We start from the raw sequence: 23750 nt of genomic DNA on the forward strand, positions 1-23750 counted from the left end.
TTATTCAGTAAAATCAATGTGTGTGTGTGTGTGTTCATAGTGTGTGTGTGTGCGCTGTAGTGCCCTGTTGTCCTTGCAGCTCGGGCCCTATCTTGATTTTGTGCATTCTAAATCAAGATCACATTTTGTCTGGTGACAAACGCAGCATTTCTGCCAACGACGACAGAGACGGCAGAACAAAGACTCATCTAAATCTGCCTTTTTTTTTTGACTTTGTTCTTCTCCTCAGTCACTCGTCTTCTCTCTTACTTCACTCTTAGATGTCCCATGTCTCACGGTCTTCTCGCTGTCTTTCATTTTTAACTCCGTCTCTCTCTCTCTCTCCCCCCCCCCCCCCTTTCCACATCACTCTCTCTTTCTCTTTTCCCCTCCCTCAGAGGAGATTAACACAATCTCTCCTTCGCATGAGAAAACAAACACAGATAATCCCGGGCTCGCTGCTGGCGTGTGACCGAGGATTAGCCAGCCGTTTTTTTAAGTGAGAGCGTATGGAAATAATAACGGCAAACTGACACATGCGCGACCCGGCTTGTCCCGCAGGTAAGAGAAATGAAAGGCACACAGGCTTACGCAGCTCACAGTACACACCCCCACCACCACCACCTCAAAAAAACATCCCTCAAAAGGGAGACCTTCTGAAATGTGATACTACTGGATTCACATTAATGATGATTTGACATGCCTCGTGATCTCACTTTGTTATGTACATGATATTAAATACAGTATGCATCTGTAATGAGGTGCTGTGACATAATATGGGCATCATTCTACTTTGTTTGGGAAGGTTTTTTTTGGTATATATGCTGAAAAATATGATGCAAAGAGCCCTCAGTTGTAGAAGATGTAGAAGAAAGTCTTTGTTTTGTATGATTCATTTTACTGGGGAATGTGGAAAACTGTTTAAAGGTGCATTATGTAATAAATCTAACGCAACTGCAAATCCTCCTTATAGGTCACTGAGACTCAGGAATAATGTTCATATAACAAACTGAACTCACCAACAACAACAGTACAGACAATATATTTACATTTAAAAAAAAATATTCATGTTTATGTTTTGAAATCATGTTTTGGCATGTGGCTCCACCTACCGCCATCTACCAATCATTGCAGTCAGTAGAGTCTCAGCTGCAGAGCAACCACGGGTTGCCAGTTACGTCAGAAAACGAAACCTAAAAGACCTCTGTATTTTGAATTTGAATGTAGTAACCGTTTTTGGCCACATTCTTACATATGGCGCCTTTAAAGCAGAGTTTCGAGCTGTACTATAAACCTGTTGCAGTTACCTTTATTAGTTTTAGTTTTCTCTTTTTTAAGTGTTTGTTTGATTTCCCTGCTCATACATGTTGTACTGGAAGATGAAATACTTTTTTTTTTTTTTTTTTTCTGGGAAACGATGGTGTGTTATAATCCCGCGCGGGACGGGCCAGATGGCGAGCGAGCGAAATAGAAACGAACTAACGACACGAGCTTGAACAATCAAAACACACTCAGCCACATTATTGAACCGTCAGCTGTCTGATTTGCATGCTAAGTATCTGGACAACCAAAACCTGCCCATCTCTCTTCGAAACGCTCCTCTTTGCAGCCGTTGATTAGATTCCGACGGCTCGATCGATTTTAATGAAACCTTAACCAGCAGACACCAGTAAAAGCTCCCACAGGGTTAGCCCCCCTCGACCCCCCTGGCCATTAGAGGGCACTGCTGCAGAGTAATTATGTCAAGGAACCACTGAGCTGAAGGTGTAATGCTAATTCTTCATTTACCTGCTTCTTACACTGTGGACTTGTCCACAAAGAATCTATTTGAACAACTGCTAACAGCAAACTATAATGAGTTTAATAAAAGACGAGGAGTGGAAACACGAAGAAGAGAAGAAAGAAGAGGCAACTTCAGTCAAATGGGTGACATTGTCTGCATATGGCCCTGTCTCTGTCCATACGTCTTTATCTGTGTGTGTGTTTGTGTGTGTGTGTGTGTGTGTGTGTGTGTGTGTGTGTGTGTGTGTGTGTGTGTGTGTGTGTGTGTGTGTGGATAGACTGAGTCACAGCCATAGACGGAACACACACACTGTCTGACATGGCCTCCAGACGCAAAACAGAACGAGGACGAGGCAAGGGAGCAAATGAGAGATAGGGTGTAGAGGGCGTGTGTGTGTGTGTGTGTGTGTGTTTACTTGTGCATCTCACCCTGCACATTTTGACATCAGAGAGGAGAAGAAAAAAAAAAAAAACACAAAGCAATGGAATGCAGGGACACGGCAGCAGACGACAACGACGAAAAAAGGCAGTTAGGGGGTGGTGGTGGTGGGGGGCGTGGGTGAGGTAATGGGGGTTGATAGTGGATGATGGGAGAACGGGAGAAGGAGGGAAATGATTTTTATTGCTGGGGGTCTCTGTGGGACTGACAGTAAATAAGCGATGATAAGCAGCAGGCAGCTTCAGTCAAGCACACAGTCTCGCAGGCTTTTAATGACCCAGCTTCTCCCGCATGTCCCTGCCTCACCCTCGCCTCAATATGGCAACGCCAGGTTCCCCCACCCTTCCTCTTATCATCATCACCATCACAGTCTTCCTCATCTTCATCTGTCTAATTCTCTCCATCTTCCTTAAGCTCTGTTTATCATCACATATTCTCTCTCTCTCTCTCATTCTCTCTTTTCAAGTCGTCTTCCAAATCTGTCCTCTAGCTCCTTCTATCTATTTATCCCTAATCTGTTTTTACCCCCACCCACCACACACACACACACACACACACACACACACACACACACACACACACACACACACACACACACACACACACACACACACTGAGGACCAGGTAAAAGTGCTGACAAAGTGAGGACCAGCATTTCCACTTTATAAATCAACACAATTACAAACATCTACTTCGGGAATGACATCTATAAAGAACTACTGGGTGCAGTACCATTAAAATGTATGCAGGTGGAGCCCCAGAGCAAAAAAAAAAAGTGTGTGAAACACCAGGGCAGAAAAACAGGGTTTTTGTACCAAATTGAGGACCTCTGTTAAAAACAGAGTATAGCATGTTTAAAACCTAAGGAAGTGATTTGAATGAAAACAAAGTGAGGACCGGCCAGAAATGTCCTCACTTCGTAAAAAGGACCTCACTTTGCTGGTTTAAAAAAACCCTCACTGGTCCCCAGTATGCCACAAGTACAAGAAAACACACACAGTGAACCCCCCAGCTCAGTTTCCCACCCACCTCCCACCTGACGAGAACCGCCGCAGCTGTTTCGCTTCATCCCGACACAGTTTAAACACAGGGAGCTGCGAGGTCAAGTGTGTTGTATTGATGTGTCCCTCTGTACTGTACATATGTCTCTCTGTAGTTTATTGTGTTGCCTGCGTGTGTAGGTGTGCATCATCCGTGTGTGGGAGAGAGAGAGCGAGAGACACAGAGAGAGAGAGAGAGTGAGAGATCAGCGGTTAAAGAGATTCAGCCCACAGTAGCGCTATGGACCAGCAAGGTCAAGGCCAAATCTCGGGCAACACAAATTGTTCCACTCGGAAATCCTTCCTTCCTTCTCTGAGGGCGCACACACATCACCCTGTTTCCCTGTGTTTAAATTCTTCACAGTTAGTCAGATGACAGAAAGTGGATGCTGGGGCATGTGAGTCAATATTAACGTGACATAAGCAGAGGACGATTGGATGCGTAGATGTGTTTGAACATGGGCTAAAGTCTTATTTATGGACTGACGCAATACAACATGATTTGACGCAACAATGCACAACAGCTCTTAGTTTGATGTTTAAAACAGGGTTATTCAATTAAAACCCAAAGAGGTCCAGTTACTAAAATTGCAACCAACAACTGTAAATAAATCAACAAGCGCACATTTCCTTATCCTTTCAATATTCAAAGTAGGATCCTGTAGCTCGAAAAATGAACTTGAAGCCTCCGTTGCAAGTAAATGAAAACTTGACCAAATTCTCGGTTAATAAAATAAATAAAAAAGTGCCACTATTTTAAAGTGCGAACAGAGCTTTATAGCCCTCTCTCTTCACATTTCTTTTCCACTTCTCTTCTTTCCCCAGACAATATTTCAAGTAAAACAAAGACAAGCACCAAATGCCTATATTCAAATAGATAGTTAAAAGTTGTAAAACAAAAAGAATCCACCACCGACTCACAGTGAAGAACATGAATCATTTTCTGTACCTAAATAAATCTGCCACACTTACGCCCATTATATCAAAATAAAACGCCGTTTCTGACACTTAAAGGTGCCATATTTAAGAATGTGGCCAAAAAAAACGGTTACTACATTCAAATTATAAAAAAAAGAGGTCTTTTAGGTGTCGTTTTCTGACGTAACTGGCAACCCGTGGTTGCTCGGCAGCTGAGACTCTACTGACTGCAACGATTGGTAGACGGCGGTAGGTGGCGCCACATGCCAAAACATGATTTTAAAACATAAACATGATTTGCAGTCTGCAAAATATTTTTTTTTAATGCAAATATTTTGTCTGTACTGTTGTTGTTGGTGAGTTCAGTTTGTTATATGAACATTATTCCTGAGTCTCTGTGACATATTAGGAGGATTTTATGGCCGGTTGCTTTAGATTTATTACACAATGCACCTTTAAGCTTTCAGTTGAAGTCAAGGTAATGTAACGGCGGCCCGGCGGCCCGGCGGCCCGGCGGCATGGCGCGTTATGTGAGCATCGTCGATCTTTGCGAGAGAGTCTTTTACGAGACGCAACGAGGAAGTAACAGCATCCGCTTCGTAAACCCATTCGCGACATTAAAGGACACGACGTCTACGGGGCCGTAGTTTAACTTAACGTAAACGGAGCCTTTTGCAGCGTCTGAAAACGTGAACTATCCGCTCCGCTTGACAGCGTTCAGAATGACTTCACATGTAGTGATTTAACATTTCACCCACAGCAGCAGTCGGGCTTTATAATCTCTTTCTCTGTCTCTCACGGTGCCTTTGTAGAGGGGATTACAGGGGAAACAGCATACGGAGGCCACACGCTTTAGTGCTAATGGTGCGTTTTTGTGCGACTCGGTCCAGAGGGATACTGTCGGGGAGATGCTGCCTGTGTTTTTGTGCACATGTAATTTTCCAGTGCAATTTACGCGCAGCACATGTTGAAACTGATTGATTATCCATTTCCACGCAGCAGGTGGCTCTTTTTTTTCCAATACCTACCCCGCGCTCCCTCTTTCTCGCTCCAGTCGTTGCTGTTTCTATTATTATTATTATTTATTTATTTATTCTGTTTTACCTGGATGTCTTTCCTCCCTGTGCCTCTCGGTCTCGAGCTGTGCTAATTTTTTTTCTCTTTGGCTGTCAGTGATTTTGCAGTATTTGCTGGTTCTGCATCTCCCCCCCCTTTCCACAGTTTCCATGTCTCTCTCTGGTTCCTTCCACACTGTCACACCTTCGTTATGTAGCACTCTTCTGCTGTCACTGCCTCCCAGGACCTTATTTTAACACTCCACCCTGCACCTTTCCCATCTTCTCTCTCTTTACCCATCCCCACTCTTTCCTGTTATTCTCACCTTCGATTTCTTTCGCCTCGCATCTCTTACTGTACCCCATTCCTCCTCCTCCTCCTCCTCCTCCTCCTGCTGCTGCTGCCTCTCTGGTTCTCTTCAAAGAAGCTCACACCACCAGGGTTTTGGGAAACCTGCTGCAAACATCACCGCCAGGTGCAGATTGCTTTTAACGAATCTGACAAACCCAAGGGTGAGAACTGACATAGTCATAAATTTGCACACGCTCCCTTACCTGCACGCACATACACCGGCATGTCATGACTGCGAGAACACACAGCCACTGCAGTATAAACAGACTTAATACTCTGGGAAAAACTAATACGATTTTGTTTTTGTAAATTTTTTTTAGCATTCTCTGAAAAACGTCTCCAAAATGACAACAGTTCAGAAATTTAAGGCACACCTTTGAGGAGTTTTCTAGGGTTTTTTTTTTTGGCAGTAACGGCAGAGGAGGAGAAGGAGACATTTAAATCAGGAAGGGATGGGGGAGTTTGGGGATTTTATTTTTTTCTTGGTTGTATATAATACATAGTTACGGAGAAAAAAAAAAATTATGACAAAATTTTTTTTTTTAAATCTCGAATTTCAAAGTCGAGATTTTGAGTTTCAAAGTCGAGATTTTGAGTTTCAAAGTCGAGATTTCCAAAAAGATTTGAAATTTTTTTTTTTTTCATATTTTTCTGGGAAACTCGAGATTTCAATTATTTTTTTTTCGTCTTTTTTTTTTTTTCTCATGTCACTTCGGGGGCTCCGTACATAGTAGATGTGACCGTATTAACATGAGTGAGTTAGGGTTAAGAAACAAACTAAGTTGACTGTAGTCCACCTTCTCGTAATGGTAATTGGTATAAACCATTTAAGGCGTATACATGTCTCTAACTAATCACATTATTGACAGAAACCTAGGAGTATTAAACAGGTTTTTCAAAAACCGATAACAGCAATAAACCGCTAATGAAATCAGTTAATTCCGTTTACACGAGCACTTGAATCACCAGATAACTACAAAAACCCGATAATCCGTTTTGAAATGGGGGTCAGTGGTAACACTTTTTATAAAAAGTGCACACTATTAGCGTTAACTAAGCATTAATAATTATTGAATTAATCATTTATAATGCATTAATACTCATTAGTATGTAGTTTATAAACACAGTTATACATGTTTTACTCATTTCATCAGCTGAGGAACGGTGCCCAGGTTCTCCCCTACACCTGGATGTGACAAGTGAGGGTTCATCTAGGATCTGAATGTCCATGAGGTGAATTATTACTGTGTGTAAACCACAGGATTAGGATTAGGATTAGAATAGGTTGGGGTTAAGATAAGGGTTAGACTTAGGCATTTAGAGGTGATGGTTATGGTTAGTGTAAAGGGCAAGGAAATGCAATAATGTTGAACAAGAATGTGAGTATATATGTATCCTCTCCAGCCCTGCTGGTGCACAGCAGCAGAGATAATCAGCCAAGAGCTTCTTCAGCAGGAAGAGCACTGAAAACAGTTGCCAGTGGGTCAAGTGAGAGTGACTGAACTGACAGCATGGTGACCACTTGTGCAGTGTTTATATTTAGCTACACCGAATTTCATTTTTTAGTTTCTTCTTCTTTTTTTTTTTTTCGATAATGTAAATACATTCTTCACATTTCGTTGTTGTTGTTATCATGTTTTTGTTTCCTGCAGCAGTTTCCGTGCACTCACAGGGACACTCACAGTAACTCATGCATAACCTTTGGTGTGGCTCCAAGACACAGGAACGTGGCTTCACATATGGTCTGCGTTGCTGTCAGAGACGGAACAAAAGACAAGCTACTCGACATGTCAGCGCGTCCCCGGGTAAGACACTTAACCCCATGTGCTGGCAGCATATGAATGAGTGAGATAGATGCATTTCAGAAAAAAGTGCGCTGTGTGAATATGTGAGGACTCATATTCTACCCTATTTCTCCAAGTTAACCTAGTTCCCTGGTGTCCTAATGAACATGTCTGTGACATGCTTTGGTCAAAATACCTTAAGGATGAAGCACCACAGCAGTTCAATCACTCTGCCAAAACAGCCCTGTTCAGTACGCTTGGTTTTGAGTGTCTGTCTCTTTAAATGCAAATGAGACACAGGAAACTATGTCAGTATTACCGGCAGCTAACAGCAGCTAGCATTTGGAAAAGCCATCATTTGCAGACTCTAGCCGGCACATTGCCATACAAAATGTATCCACTGGACACGTAAATCCTCTGAGGCCGGACGTTTGTGTAGAACTCTGTGCTGCACTGTGCAGCCAAGAATAGAACGCTTCACAGACTTCAGCTCTTCCGGATACTATCGCCCTCGCCTGCACTCTCGCGTTTTTTAGGGACAAAGCGGAGCTCCGTGAGACAATTCCACAAATTTAGCTTTGTGACGTAGCAACGAGTGCGGAAGTCAACATCGCGTGTTTCATCTCCTGTACTTAGACAAAACATGAGCGAGTCATCTTTTTTCACACTTTGCCTACTCATAGGGCCTCCTGAGTCTCAAATAAAAGTATTAAAATTTGATTTTGCATAATATGTCCCCTTTAATCAATCCAACTAACAGCAGTTAGCATTTGGAAAAGCCATCATTTGCCAACTCTAGCCGGCACATTGCCGTATATATATAAAATGTATCCACTGGACACGTAAATCCTCTGAGGCTGGAATTTTGTGTAGAACTCTGTGCTGCACTGTGAACACTTTGCGTGCTTCAAATTCCAGACAACAATTCCAGGAATGCCTCATTGTGACATAGCCATGAGTGCGGAAGTCAACATTGCATGTTTTATCTCCTGTACTTAGACAGAAATATGACTGAGTCATCTCTTTTCAAACTTTGCATACTCATAGGGCCTCCAGAGTCCCAAATATAAGTATTAAAATTATTAAAATGTTGATTTTGCATAATATGTCCCCTTTAAATGGTCATCACAATCATTTTCCATTTACTATACATATTTGGACTTGATGAGGAATGGAGTGAGGCGAGCTGCTGCTAAGAGAAACAGATTGAGGAACGCTGAGCAGTTGCAGCGGAAAAGATAAATCGAAAAGAAAACAAAAAAATAACATGTTTTAGTGAGGTCACAGTGACCTTGATCTTCCATCACCAAAATCTAATCAATTCAATCCTCCAGTCAAGACGAATGTTAATGAATTCTTCAGAAATACTCAATTCTCAAGGCATTCCTGGCCCCATTCAGACGTGGGATTACATTTGTATGAGTGAACACCAGTGTGATTGACAGCTGGTGTTATCCAATGGGAGCCTGGCTGCAGGTGAACCCTCCCCTTGACCCTGGTCAGACTTCAAAACACAAGTTCAGATTCTTCTGGGCGATGTCACGACTGGTTGACATTTGGCCTCAAAACTAAATAAACACTTCCCCTCACATATGATCCGTTTAGCATTTCCATGCCTCCCACACAAGGCCTGCTCTCCTCATTATGCCCACATTATTTGTGATTCCTGAGACGGAGGTGTACGTACATTAACAAGTCACCTGCTAATGAGCAGGTGTCGGTCCTCATTAACCCCCCACACTGCAACACACATCTTCAAAGACAGCAGTTATTCGGGGTGACGGGCCACTTAGGAGATCACTGTTTGAAATTGAAATCATGTAGTATTACACAAAAGAGGGCTATTAACCAGCTGAACTCAGGAGGGAAAGGCAGAGCCTCATTGATCTTTACATGCAACAGCTCTGCACAGAAAATCTTTACTGAGCGGCAGCAGTCAAAACATCTCATCAGTGGCCACTTTGTTTTTTTTTGTTTTTTCTTGCCTTTTTTTCTTTTTGCTGCAAATTAGACTCATCAGCCACTGCAAACATTTGCATTCGGATGTGTCGCGCTTTGACTGAGTTGTGAACGCTTTTCGTTTCTGTTGGCTGTAAACAGATGGAAATGTTGATAAAAATAAAGAGGCTGGTGAATCGAGCAGGAAATGCAGTTGTCAGAAACCGATAAAAACCACTCGTCTGATTGGAGTCAGATAAGGAGACGAGCTCAGATGAATGCGGATCGTCACCGAAAAGGGCTGCTGAGTGATGAGACATGTCAAACCTTATGGGCTCCTTATGGGCTTGTATTGTTGTGTATTTCCGGGGTAATTCCAGGTTAATGGGGCTTAGGCAACATTTTCGTTAGCTACGCGCTGACTCACAGACAAAATAAAACTCCTCTTAAAAAAACAGCCCACGTTACTTGTGTCATCTCTCCTCCCACTCATCATCTGTTCTCTCTCTCTCCATCGTCCAAACCAACACCTTTCTGTTTCGTGCTCTCCCAGTCCTCCCTCATCGACTCTCCGTCTCTTCTCCTGCCATTTCCCGCTCGTGACATCGAAGTGACCCTTTTTCTCATCTTCCTCCTCCTCCCCCCGTTCGGCGTCTCCTTCAACACCTTCCCCATTCCTCCACCACTGTCACATCTTTCCCTTACCTTATTAAGAATGATGACAGCCTCTTGGTTCACTCCTGTGATGTTGAACGTGTCCCCCGTCTCCCCCTCCAGGATGGTATATTCCAGCTTGGCGTTCTCACCGAGGTCGGCGTCACTCGCTGAAATGCGGCCTATCTCGGCGCCCGGGATGGCCAGCTCAGAAACAGAGAAGGACCACATGCCTGTGGGAGACAGAAAAATAGCATTTATTATGGAAGCAGATGATTCACCAGGGTATCGGCGTGGTCTTCAAAAGTCTTAAATCCAATAATTTGAATTTAAGGCCTTAAAATGTCTTAAATTCTCCTAAAATCTCATAAAAAGGTCTTGAATACAATTTTGAAAGTTCTTAAAAAACTATTAACGTGACTTTTATTCAAAACAGGCATAAACTTCAGTCACGCTTTGAAATGTTTAAATTTTTGATGACGCGATAACATAACTACAACATGGAACTAAAGTAGGTCAACTGTGCTGCCCGGTGAGAATTTATCGAGCACCACTAGCTAGTGTGCTGTGTGCGTGCCAGGGTGTGTTACGTCTTAGCGTAGCATCGGCGAAAACTCCATGAAAGACCACAGCTAAGCCGAATTGCTTGCATAAGATGGGTAAAGGCTCCAGTTTTCCTTCAGGTCTTAAATTGTATTCATTATGGTCTTCAAAAAGTCTTAAAAAGTCTTAAATTTGACTTGTTGAAACCTGCAGAGACCCTGTTCACACTCACTCATCTTCAACTGCTATAGCCTCTACATGAGGGTGGTGCCAATCCCTGTTGACATAGGGCGAAAAGGCAGGGTTCTCCAGTTTATCACAGGGCCACATCGAGACAAACAAGCATTCACTCTCACGTTCACACTTAGATCAGGGGTTCTCAAAGTTTTGATACCTGAGGGCCAATTTAGGAACCCAACATTGTACTGAGGGCCGCCAAGGGAAAAAAAACAGAAAGAAATCCCATTTGTAAAAATTCTAATGACCAGATTACAGTTCTAAAGTTTACACTTATTGGTCTGTATCCAGTAATGTCCAATAAACATTTAACAAGCTTAGTATCTCCTGGATTAAAGCTATCAACTGTAATTCATTGCGGGCAGCCAGAAATGTTTCTGCGGGCCGCACTTTGAGAACCAATGATTTAAAGTGTCCAATTTGCCTAATCCCCAAAATCTGCATGTGTTTGGGCTGTGGGAGGAAACCAGAGAACCCGGAGAAAACAAACTCCATGCCCTTGTTTCCGACCGGGTCAAAGGCAAGAGCGCTAACCGCTACACCAACCGCGCAGCCCCGGCAGATAATTCCCTACATAAAATACAGTTAATTTGTCAGTTAAAAATGTAATTTTGTCTCCCCAGCTGTTTTCAAATTGCAGTTCCCTATCTGTGTGCACTGAACTCTGATTGCTTGAAATTGGCTCTGGCAGTGTTCATTTTTTTTACATTACATTTCTTACATTCCCTGCCACCATGACAATGTAAAACTAAGTTGTGTGATGTCCAGAGCTCTATAAGAGGCCAGATTCTCTCCATCTCTTAGTTATGCTGCTATAGACCTAGACTGCTGGGGGAATTCCTGTGGTGGACTCACACTTGGGGTATGAATATGACTTTATTTATGTCATTAACCTCGTCTTCCCTTCATTTCCCTCCCCTCTCTCTCTCTTTGTGTCCTCATCTTGCAGGTTGCAGGATCCAGATCCAGTTTTGTTGAATTGTTGGGTTTCTCTGCTCCTCATAATGTTGTCCATGTACAGTGCCTTGAGAGATGATGTATGTTGTGATTTGGCGCTATACAAATAAAAACTGAATTGAATTGTATTCTACCCACTACAGTGCACTCTCCTTCTACGACTCACAGTCAAACTGCCAGCAGACATCTTGCTTCTTCATGTCGTGCCCAGGTTTCCCTCTATACCTGGACGTAACATGCACCTTCTAGAGTACCACACACAGGGCAAAATTGCACTACTGCATAAAAAAAAGAGACCCACACACACAAATATCCACTTTATTACTACCCAGCACACACAAACACACACACCGCAGCCAACCCGGCACTGCTGACAACACTAAGTAGGTAGGAAAGATAGAAATTGAGTGAGGGAAAAGGTAAGATATCACTATTTGGCTTGCACACACAAACAGACAGGCTCATTCAAACAGCGCTGTTATCTGCTCCACTAAAGCTACGGGAATCAGATAGACCTGTACATGTGAGCGAGAACAACATCGTGCAAACACACTGGGCTGACAGAATAAAAGATAGCCAGCACTTCAACCAGACCTTATCTGGGCCCAACAAGCAGTCGGATGAATTCTGTAATTCTGACAACATCACAGCAAGAGACGCAATGTGAGGTTACTTCACTCTGTGGATCAGTTATTACGGTTCACGCACATCAATAGCAATTGCGGAAACTAAAGTTGTCACTCAAGATGTGCGATTGCTGTCTGATGTCAAACCTGACTTGAAGGCTAGTTTTACAATTGCACAGCTGGTTTTTCTTCTCAAACACAGTAGGTCTCCTCACCTCAACCTTCAGTCATCCACTAGTTCTTCAATTAGGATTCTTTTGGTCAGTGTCCTGAAAGCTGCCAACTCTATGACTGATTAGTTGCTATTAAGATAATTAATATTAAAGGAGACATATTATACCCTATTTCTCCAAGTGAACCTAGTTTCCTGGTGTCCTAATGAACATGTCTGTGACATGCTTTGGTCAAAATACCTTAAGGATGAAGCACCACAGCAGTTCAATCACTCTGCCAAAACAGCCCTGTTCAGAACGCTCGCTTTTGAGTGTCTGTCTCTTTAAATGCAAATGAGACACAGGAAACTATGTCAGCGACCACTGAGGCTCCTGCAGCTAACAGCAGTTAGCATTTGGAAAAGCCATCATTTGCCAACTCTAGCCGTCACATTGCCGTCATATATAAAATGTATCCACTGGACACGTAAATCCTCTGAGGCTGGAAGTTTGTGTAGAACTCTTTGCTGCACTGTGCAGCCAAGAATAGAACACTTCATGGACCACTCTTCTGGATTCTATTGCCCTCGTCTGCACTCTCACGTTTTTTGAGTGTGAGTGAGTCATCTTTTTTCACATGTTGCCTACTCATAGGGCCTCCAGACTCTCAAATATAAGTATTAAAATGATTAAAAAGTTGATTTTGCATAATTTGAAGCAAGAACATTAGAAGTATAATGGTAAAAAAAACACATCACGGCTGCTTTTGAACCTCTTTAATCCATAATATCCAAGACTTCCAACAACCATCCGTGAGGTCGTATTTGTTTGTCCCTGACGTGTCAGGATAAGAGTCTGCTGGAGGTAGGGGGACGAGTCTTCATTTAAAGGGGGGGGGGGGGGGAGCTTTCCCTGCAGAATTACTGATGTATTCACTGTTGACACTCAATAAAGAGACCTATGAACAAAAAAAACAATTTCAAATGTGCACTTGTCAGGTCACAGCACTTTTCCACTTTGAGTCAGTTGATCTCAGATGAGCTCAGGCCCAGAGGGCCTTTTGATATGGTTTGGGCTTTTGCGTAGCAGCAGCAGCTGAACTCGCCTTTGTAGGTGCACTTACAACCCGTGTTTATTGACGACAGTTTTGTCCTTAAGCAAAAGCAACAATGTCCTTGATGGAATCGTGTTGGATTTTGTTTTGCGATGCCACCTGAGAAATCAAACCTGTGCTGAGGTTCTTGCCCTTGCCCCAATTATACGCTCAGATTTCTCCAGACTATCTGAATCATTGAAGACTTCATTGACTTTCCTTGCAAATTGCAGCAAGGAAACATGCAAAGCACACTCAGAAACATTTTTTGAACTGGTGAACCATCTTCCAAATAACAGACGTGGAATGTACCAAAGGAGGTGTTCTGTGAGCACTCAACAAATACTTTAAACCTTATAACCCTTCTTTATAGTCTAAAAACACGGAAGACAAATCGTCTGAGTGCAAGGATGCAAACACCTTTGACACCAGTTTTCTCAGATGTAGATTAGTTGCCACCATTGTGCGTCTAATCTATGCGTGGTCAGTGAAAGAAACCATGCATGTTGTGTACAACACTGTATATATGAACGTTGAACTATTCATCCCGGCTTATTCAGTGAAACTGGATTAGTGGCTAGTGTGAGTGGTTAATGTAGTACAGGTCATGTTTTACAACAACTCTTATTCTTTTTTTACCATAACAATCCTCGGTTATTGACATGAGAACATTAACACTTATTCTGCAGGGGCAGAGCATCACCGCTGAAGGCGTCATAATGCAGATTCAATCCATTTGGGAGATAAGCTATTTGATGGTGTTTGAAGTGTAACGCCGCATCCATTGGCGGAAATTACAGTCGTTTTTTTTAAGTTAATCAACTAATGAGAAGGCTATGCTATTGCTACGGTTATAATTGCAAGGACGACTCCAAAAACAGAACGGCTGAGATGGATTTGAAGAGATTAGAACAAATTCCTTCTTGATCAACATGAAACACCAGCGACTCTTTCCTTCAACAAGCTGTTTTTTTTTTTTTTTTTCTTCTGTTTTGCATCTCAAATCTCAGCATTTACCTGATTTGGCTTCTGTTAATTGCTGCTTTTTCGGGGGATTATCTCCTGTGAAATCCGACAAAAATCAAATTGATTATATTTGCTTGTTAGCGCTTTCATTTGGTGTCTGCTGGGAAAACGGTTGAGATTTTTGCCCATTAACAGCATAAATGACACAAATTCAGCACTGACTGATTAAATAACTCTTTTTTTCCCTTTACAATGCTAAAGATGAAATAGTAAACTGTTACTCTTAAAATTGTCATTCTGGTGTTACAACTGATTGCACAGTGTAATGGCATAAAAAAAAGCAATAGCAGCTGTGCTTATATTGGCCCCCATAAGGCTTGTTTTCATTATGTTATGTTTTCGGGCTTTCGAGATGCAGTTTTTTGTTGTACTCGTAATCTGCGCTGGGTAATGCTCATCAGTGTATCACATTTCCTCTATATCATTTAATAAGACAGCAGTGTGTTGTCATTCGACATCAAATTCCAGTCGCTAAAGAGAAAATCAGAAGGCGAATCAGCATGCAGATGCTTTTAGATGACTGAGATCTAACAGTTGACCAAAGTGCTGTATGATAGGAATTAAATATATATATATATATATATAAACATAAAGGACATGAAACGTGTGTAGTCATCATCATAGCACAATGACACACAGGTGAGGCTTTTAGTCTTTGGATGGCGAGACCATTTAGACATTTAGACATAAATTAAAGCGGACCTAGACCGGAAATTAACGCTGTTTTTTAGTGTGTATCTGCGTCATTACCTTGTTTACGAAGCCCTGAAGTTTCGAAACAAACAGTTCAGCCACTGCTGAGAACGCTGTGTTTTATTATAATCTCGGGCTCAGAGAGAGCTCTGAAAAAACCCGGTTCGGTTACGTAAACAGCAGTTCTCCTGAACAGCAGATCGTCCTGCTCCGGGCACTAGTCCGGGTACATCCGGTTGCGTAAATTGAACTGCAGAAGAAGAATAACGTCCGTTGTGGAGGTGTTTCACGAGGGGGGGGCTGCACTTCTGAGAGCGGGTGTGCTGAATATGTCACTTCCGGGTATTGGACAATCACAAGACAGTTGGGAAGCCTCTACGCTGGCTGGCCAATCACAACACACTCTGTCTTCTGGGTGTGAGAGTTGAGTCTGAAACATCACGGCTGAGGACAGCGTCAGTAAGGAGAGATTTCTATCAGCTCGTTTACAGCAACTAGGAGGTTTTTGACCATAAAAACAAGTTAATGTATGTAAGTAGACCTCCATAACTAACATATATGTGCAACAGGACCACTCTATGTGACCTTTAAAGGATTTTAACATCTATTCTGTAACGCGCTGGGAGCCAATGTAAAGGCCATTGTGGTGATATATGTGCTCATGCCTGTGCTTCCTAGTTTAAAGGCGATCCGCACATTCTGGACAAGCTGAAGGCGAGAAAGGGAGGCGTGGCTAACCTCAACATAAAGGCCATTACAATAGTCCAGACGAGTTGTGATGAAAGCATGAAGTTTCTCAAAGTCCCGCTCAGACAGAACAGACCTATTCTCAGTCGTTTGCCTCAGTTGGAAAAAAAGCTGAAGAGAGCTGATCTGTTTGTCAAGTTTTTAAATCACAGTCAATTTTCACCCGCGAGAAGAGACAGAGCTCATTCCCCAAAGGAGGAGAAGAAGAAGAAGAAGAAGCCGGGGCTTAATACGTGTCTGTGTTGTGTTTAAAGAGACTGGCGCTTGTTAAATGAATGGAGGTACAGTATGTTTGAGATGAGCTAACGAGCACAGAATAAATATAAGAGCAGAAAGCGGGCACCGTGTTTGACTGCAACCGAGTCGGCTAAATAAAAAGAATTGTATAGTAAAAATGTAATGTTTTTTTTTGCTTTCTTCCTATATCCAGAATTGATAACTTCCTCAGGGGCTGGTGTCCTCAGCTCCGAGGAAACAACCTGAATCTGTACCAGCATCTACTGCTGTGTCTTTACAACAGTGACCAAATACTAATACCTGAACCACAAGGGACATTTTTAAATAACAAGTTAGCCTCAGTGATATTTCACAGCTCAAATTTCAAGCAGTAACAGTCACCATAGCTTAAGCTCACTGCTGGCCTCGTTGCTCTAAAGGGCCATGAATTCACTCCAGTACCATATGCTACTCTCCAGGCCACTCTTAACCCACTTCTGTTTTTTTCTTACTTTATATCATTTACCTCCTGGTGAACAACTGCTTCCCCCTCCCTCAATTTACCCAAGGTGGTTCATCAAGTGTTTCCCTGTGCGTAAAAGCATCGTGCTTTCTACTTACATACTGGAAAAGCAACGCTGGAACAAGTGATTTACGGTTACTTAAAAGTACTCATGAATTGTGAACTCCCGCAGCACTGTTATTTAAGAAGAGGAATGTTTGTTTTTTTTTGCTCATCACTCTTCGTATGAAAATGAATGTTAACAAATGCCAAATGCTATTCCTCAGCCTGATGAACCCAATGAAGAGCAAATGATTCCAAGCCTCTAAAGACAACTTTTCATGCCACTTGGTCTCTTAGAAATCACATTAACACAGTCAATGCAACAGTAAATACATTTTTAGAGAAGTGCAGTGATGCATAATAATGCTCTAGCCTCAAAAATCATATACATAAAAATATATCACATACATCTTTCTATATATATATATATATGTACAAACTCAGCAGTGATCAGAAACATGGGACATGGCACAGTCAACTGAAATTGCATCGTTTTCCTATCCTTGACTTAGTAGTATCACCACACACACAACCAAGAATCAACATGTGAGCCACGGTCTATGGTGTGAAACTGTGCTGAAGCAGAATCTAACGCAAACTGAAGGCAAAGACACGTGGAGAGAGAGAGAGAGAGAGAGAGAGAGAGAGAGAGAGAGAGAGAGAGAGAGAGAGAGAGAGAGAGAGAGCTTGCAACAGCTGGCAACATCAACCCTGCAAAGACACAAAACTTGCGTCATTGCAAAAGTCAGTGAGCATGGAGATTTCCGTGAGAACATCCTGAAATTGATTTATACAGGAATGTTGCTGTATGTGCACATTAAAAGTCAGCAAGACCAGGTGAAGGAGAGGGCGGCACTCAGAAGGTGAGCGAGGATGACTGCCTGGTAACTTTAGAAAAGTATGTGTGTCCCTTGATACAAGGTGTTGGGTTGGTTGTTGGTTGTCACCGAGGGTGAGCATTAGTAGCCGGTTATTATGTTTTTTACTTGTTATTTGTGGTAAATAAGTAATGGTCTAATTGCCAGCACAGCATAGGGTTACACGGTGGTATGCAAACTAGTAGAGCTTCTGGTTGGAAAACCACCTACTCCACCAGCTTATTCAATATAAATGTGGCACATATTTCTATGTCTGCTCTAAATCAACAATAATGTTAAAAAGAGACCAGATTTCAAAATTGGACAATTGTATAGGTTGTTCCAGGTAGTAGGAGACACAAATCTAAATCCCTTTTGACCTAATTCCATACGGACCTTGGAACTGACAAGCCCTGGAATCAAAGACAATAAATCCCTGCACCGTGCTGTTGAATGTAGGCTTTAAGATACGGTGGGAGCAAACACAAGATGTACTTATACACTATAGTTCAAAAGTTTGGGGTCACGTAGAAACGTAGAGGTGGAAAAAGTACTAAAATATTGTACTCAAGTAAAAGTATCAATACTTTGATGAAATTTTACTCAAGTAGAAGTAAAAGTAGTCATCTGAAAATGTACCAGTGCTGGTGCTAATCACATCATCATTCGTCTGGTTCTGGTGTATGTTGTCCGTACTCAAGTAAAATACAAAATCCTGATTTTAAATTGTACTTAAAAAATCCTTAGTCCTTATTTTTTCATATATTTCATTATATATTTTCATTAAATTAATCAGAAATACACTCTATACATTGTTAATGTGGTAAACGACTATTCTAGCTGCAAACGTCTGGTTTTTAATGGAATGTGTACATAGGTGTATAGAGGCCCATTTCCAGTGTTCTAATGGTACATTGTGTTTGCTAATCGCGTTAAAAGACAATTGGATGATTAGAAAACCCTTGAAAACCTTTGTGCAATTATGTTAACACAGATGGGAAAAAAAAAACGTTTTGCTGGTTGTTTGACGAAAGAAAAATCATTATTTCTAATATTGTCAATGTCTTGACTATATTTTCTATTCATTTTGCAACTCTTTTGATGAATAAAAGTGTGACTTTTAATGGAAAACCTAGAAAAATTGTACAGGTGACCCCAAACTGTTGAATGGTAATGTACATTTAAATATGCTAGTGTTTAGATCTGCAGGTGGTCAAGTCAGAGCATTCAACACTAGCAGACAACACTAGCACTGATGTGTCAAAACACCTAAAAGACAGTGCTTGGCATTAGACGGGAAAGGTTAGCACGGGCTAACATCTTTTTATTTGGCTTTAGGCTGGGCCTCTTTGTTCCAGTGTATGGGAATATTATGGACTGCGTTGTGCTTCTGACAGTTCGGTTAAGGCCATGTGCTGTTTTAACACGGCCCTCGGTGTGTAAAGAAGAATTTCACAGGCCTGTGCAGTCGTGAGTCGTGACCTCAACTCCATCCAACACCCTTGGGATGAATTAGAGCACCGACTGTGAGCCAAGCCTTATCAAAACCCATCAGTGTCTGACCTCACTAATGCTTTTGTGGCCGAACAAAAATCCCTGCAGATCACGAGGGAAGCGTTCGTAGAAGAGGGGGGAGGTCGGCACGGCCACGTAATAACGTCCACGATGTTGGAATTTCAATCAAGTGTTAAAAATGAACCTTAACCTAAGTATATTTTGATGCTGATAGAGTCTGCACACATCTACATGGTCCTGCAGGAGTCTGTCAACTCGAAAGGGACATTGTGTGCCGATGAATCAATACTAAATACTAAGTTTATGCGATGTGACTACCAGGCCTACCATCTGGGACTGACAAAGCACCAGAAGGCTGAGACGACGGCAACTCACACATAAACAGGCCTGTTGCTAATGAGACAGCAAATTAGAGAACGTTATTTACAAGTCATAGACCGCGGTTCCTATTGATCTGTGCTATTGTACAGTGGAGTGGAACGACACATACCTCAATGACACAACAGCCTCTTGACACAACACAACACAACACAACACAGCGGCAGAGTGAAATGCTCCAGCCGTGCTCTGTCTAATACACTCTTGTCACACACAGGCAGTGCTCACGAGGACAGTGACAAGGGGGGGTGTGATGTTGGCGGAGTAGACTCGACCTAGTCATTATCAGGTTTCCGCTCACTCAGGAGAGCAGCTAGCAACACAATCGCACATCTTTTCCACCTGTGATGAACTGGAGGGGATCCGTGAAGTGTCTTAGATACACACATTAAAGCTCACATAGAGTGGTCCTGTTGCACATATATGTTAGAGGTTGGAGGTTTACTTGCATACATTAACTTGTTTTTATGGTCAGAAACCTCCTAGTTGCTGTAAACGAGCCGATAGAAATCCTCTTTTCTGACGCTGTTCCCCAGCCGCGGTATTTCAGAATCAACTCTCACACCCAGAAGACAGACTGTGTTGTGATTGGCCAGCCAGCGTAGAGGCTTCCCAACTGTCTTGTGATTGGCCAATACCCGGAAGTGACATATTCAGCACACCCACTCTGAGAATCACAGGATCTGGAACGGTGGATGCACTGCTACTCATTATCAAAACATTGTTTCAACAATGTTTAAAAATAATATAAAGTAATGCGTTATCCGACTGCGTAACCACAGAGACCCCTCGAGCCTTCATACTTCTGCGTCGTGGACGGATACGCGCTGCAATTTCCCGGCCGATCAGTAGGGGTCGCTGCGCAAGGTTGTTGTGCTTTTGGCTACAGTGAGCAATGGCGTCCGAGAGAGAAAGTGAGAGAAAGACTGTTGTTGTTGAATCAGTGGCCGTTTCTCCCCTTTCTGTGTCACGGAACGCAGTTTTAAGATAATTTGAGGCGAGAAATTGGCCATTTAGAGTCTAAACTTGTGCTGCGTGTATTAAGATATGACATATTTATAGTTTGGCAGCGACGTTGTCGGCGGTGATCAGCTCCGCCTCTGTGGACACTCGGTGCGCACAGTGAGCCGGCACAGAGCAGCTTCGCTCGGCCTGTCCTGAGGACCAATCGCAGCTCTTGCCGTCTCCGTTGTCCCTTGAAGGAGTGACAGACACTTAAAAAATATTTCCTGCAGTCGGAGACGACGCAGAGGCTCTCTGACGCTGAGGGCTTTACGCAGGAGTATAAATTGGGCTTCATTCTGCATCACCATCTCATCACCTGGTATTCTGAACAAGAAGGAAGCCTGACTAAACCACATCCGGCAGGGTGGAAGGTGTGGGAGAGAGGATAGTAAGAAGGTGGGTGGCAAGGAGAGAATCCCAGCTCGATCAGCACATAAAGACTCACACAACAAGCAGCGCTGGTCCCTGATAAAAGTCGCACATCAAACGAAAATGGAGAGCAAATGGGATCTGTCCACTGCCTTTGTTCACGCAGGTAAAGCCATTAGAGCTGGCTGTGAGGAAACAGCATGGTCGCACAGGTTCAGCGCCTCATGTCTCACTAATATAGGTACTCCCCGCTGAGGTAGCCATAATTGTGCCAGGGAGAGAAGATGGAAGGCCCTCCTGAGCTACATTTGGATGATACTTTACAGACATGGAGACACTCTCTTCACGTCTATTTCACTGTTCTCTTCTGATTACCCCTGCCATATAAGGTACATAACAGCTGGTCTGGGACTATGGTGATAGGATGAATGGGGCCACGTAGACAGGGGGATTGGCTGGAAAGCAAGCGAGAAGTCGGGTGGTGATTGTTAATTAGGAAGACTCTATATTAAACGCAGGTTTGAAAAGTGCAGAAAAGGCGATTACACTGACAAACTGCTGGGTTGGAGCGAGGAGGGCGACAGGGAACGATCTAAGGGAGGAGGGGGACGAGTGAAAGAAGACAGATGAATGCGAAATGAGAGATGCTACATGACAGGGACACCGAGGGTGGAGACGGAGAATTGTGAAGGGTGAGAAACCAGCAGGGAATCGCGTTTTGAAGGCTTGTGCAGACTGGGGCCTCTGCTGTTAAAGTACTTGGACGGAAGAGGAGGAGAGGACTGAGTGGGGATTTTAAAAGAATAGAACCATGTGACACATCTTATCTGAAGCAGAGGAGGCATGTTCCTTGTATTGATGCTGCTGCTGCTGCTGCTGCCGGTGGTCGTGGCGGTGGAAGGCGGCGAGTTAGAGGAGTCATTAAAAAAAATGTCTAGCTGGCTGAAGCGCATGCACTGGTTTTGAAAATAGCCTGAATAAAATCTGCATGCATTTGGGGGGGGGGGGGGAGGAGTCCAATACATGGGCACTTGCCTCTCAAGAGAGCTTAACAGCAAAGGCCAGAGACGGAAAGGTAGGATGTAGGCAAGGAGAGCGTGATTTAGGAGACATCATGAGTGTCGGAGACAAGAGAGAGTGAGAGAGAGAGAGAGAGAAAGCGGGGGCAGGAATGGAAAGAGGGAAACAAAGATGCTGTTCTAGGCAAAATTCGTATTCTTCCCAGACAACAGGGTTGAATTGAACTGGAAATAGCCAGAGCGGAAGTGAAAGTGACACAATCGCAATGTCTCACCTCTGGCTAATACCTGGAAACAACACAAGTGAGTACAAGGAAGAAGAAGAACTGACCGGTACATTTGTTGGACTGACGAGGATACTAATTATACGAAGCATCAATTTAAGGAATTTGATCATTTTCGAGTTAAAGGTGCATTATGTAATAAATCTAAAGCAACTGGCCGTAAAATCCTCCTAATATGTCACAGAGACTCAGGAATAATGTTCATATAACAAACTGAACTCACCAACAACAAGATCAGCAGCCAAAATATTTGCATTTAAAAAAATCTTTTGCAGACTGCAAATCATGTTTATGTTTTGGCATGTCAGTAGAGTAGAGTCTCAGCTGCCGAGCAACCACGGGTTGCCAGTTACGTCAGAAAATTAAACCTAAAAGACCTCAGTATTTTCAATTTGAATGTAGAATGTTGGCCACATTCTTACATATGGCACCTTTAAGGGATGGTAGGAGATGGTAGGAGAACCCAGAGTGGCACTGGACATGCTAACGACTAAACCGATAACCACAAAACACAAACAAACTGAATATGCCCACACGTTACCACTAGTTCTCGTGTCCTGGGAGAAGGACTCTAGTCCAACTGAACGCCGTACACTCTTAACCAGACTTAATTGTGCATGGAAACATAGCAGTAAGTGTTGCACTCTTCCCTCACAGGTTCCAGGGCCTGTTGCTTGTTTAACTCGACTTGCACAGAGAGGTCAGCCATTACCTATTAGCGATTAGAGCTCTGTTCTAATGTCGACCGGAGTAGGAGGAAAAAAAAGTCAGGGTGTGCCTGAGTGTGTGTGCATGCATGTCCATTAGTCCATTAGTATGTGAATGCCTGTACTTACATGGCGGCGTGCGTGGGCACACTCGGGTGCCTGAGTGCAAACCGAGCAAAACAACGGCGACTCGACTCCATGACCATATGATGTCAAACCTGCATTAGCGCTGGTTCAGTAACGGATAAAATGAAGCAAATACGTCCTAATAACTTACATAATTGAGCTTTCTAAAGCATATTTTATTTTGAAAATCATAAAATGTGCATTTTTACCAATCCAAGCTGCAAGATTATAAAGATACGTGAAGCAGATGCAAACTATAAGATGAAATACTATACTATACTATACATCAAAGTATAGTATGACTTTTTTTTTTTTTTTTTTTGGATGACATACTATAGTATGACTTTTGGGTCAAGATTTGGACGACATGCTATAGTATGACTTTTTTGTCAAATTTTGGACGACATAGTAAAGTGTGACTTTTTTTTTTCATTTTTAGGACGACATGCTATAGTATGACTTTTTTGTCAAATTTTGGACGACATAGTATAGTATGAATTTTTTTTTTTTCATTTTTAGGACGACATGCTATAGTATGACATTTTGGTCAGATTTTGGCCGACACGCTATGGAATAACTTTTTTGTCAAATTTTGGACGACATAGTATAGTATGAATTTTTTTTCATTTTTTGGACGACATGCTATAGTATGACTTAATGGTAAAACATTTTGACGACATAGTATAGTGGCATG

At 42.6% G+C, this 23750-nt stretch overlaps 1 protein-coding gene across 1 annotated transcript in view; it reads right to left on the reverse strand.

Moving 5' to 3' along the window:
• The window catches only part of cdh24b (cadherin 24, type 2b), a gene marked incomplete at both ends in the record, with an annotated part of 105968 nt that overhangs the window by 24447 nt on the left and 57771 nt on the right, over positions 1–23750 (reverse strand). Inside the window, one exon of the mRNA XM_083888939.1 lies at positions 9993–10174. Within this exon, the coding sequence (XP_083745065.1) occupies positions 9993–10174 (182 nt within the window). The remainder of the gene's footprint in view (positions 1–9992; positions 10175–23750) is intronic.

Source organism: Microchirus variegatus, assembly GCF_963457635.1.
Source record: "Microchirus variegatus genome assembly, chromosome: 5".
Classification (NCBI taxonomy): domain Eukaryota; kingdom Metazoa; phylum Chordata; class Actinopteri; order Pleuronectiformes; family Soleidae; genus Microchirus; species Microchirus variegatus.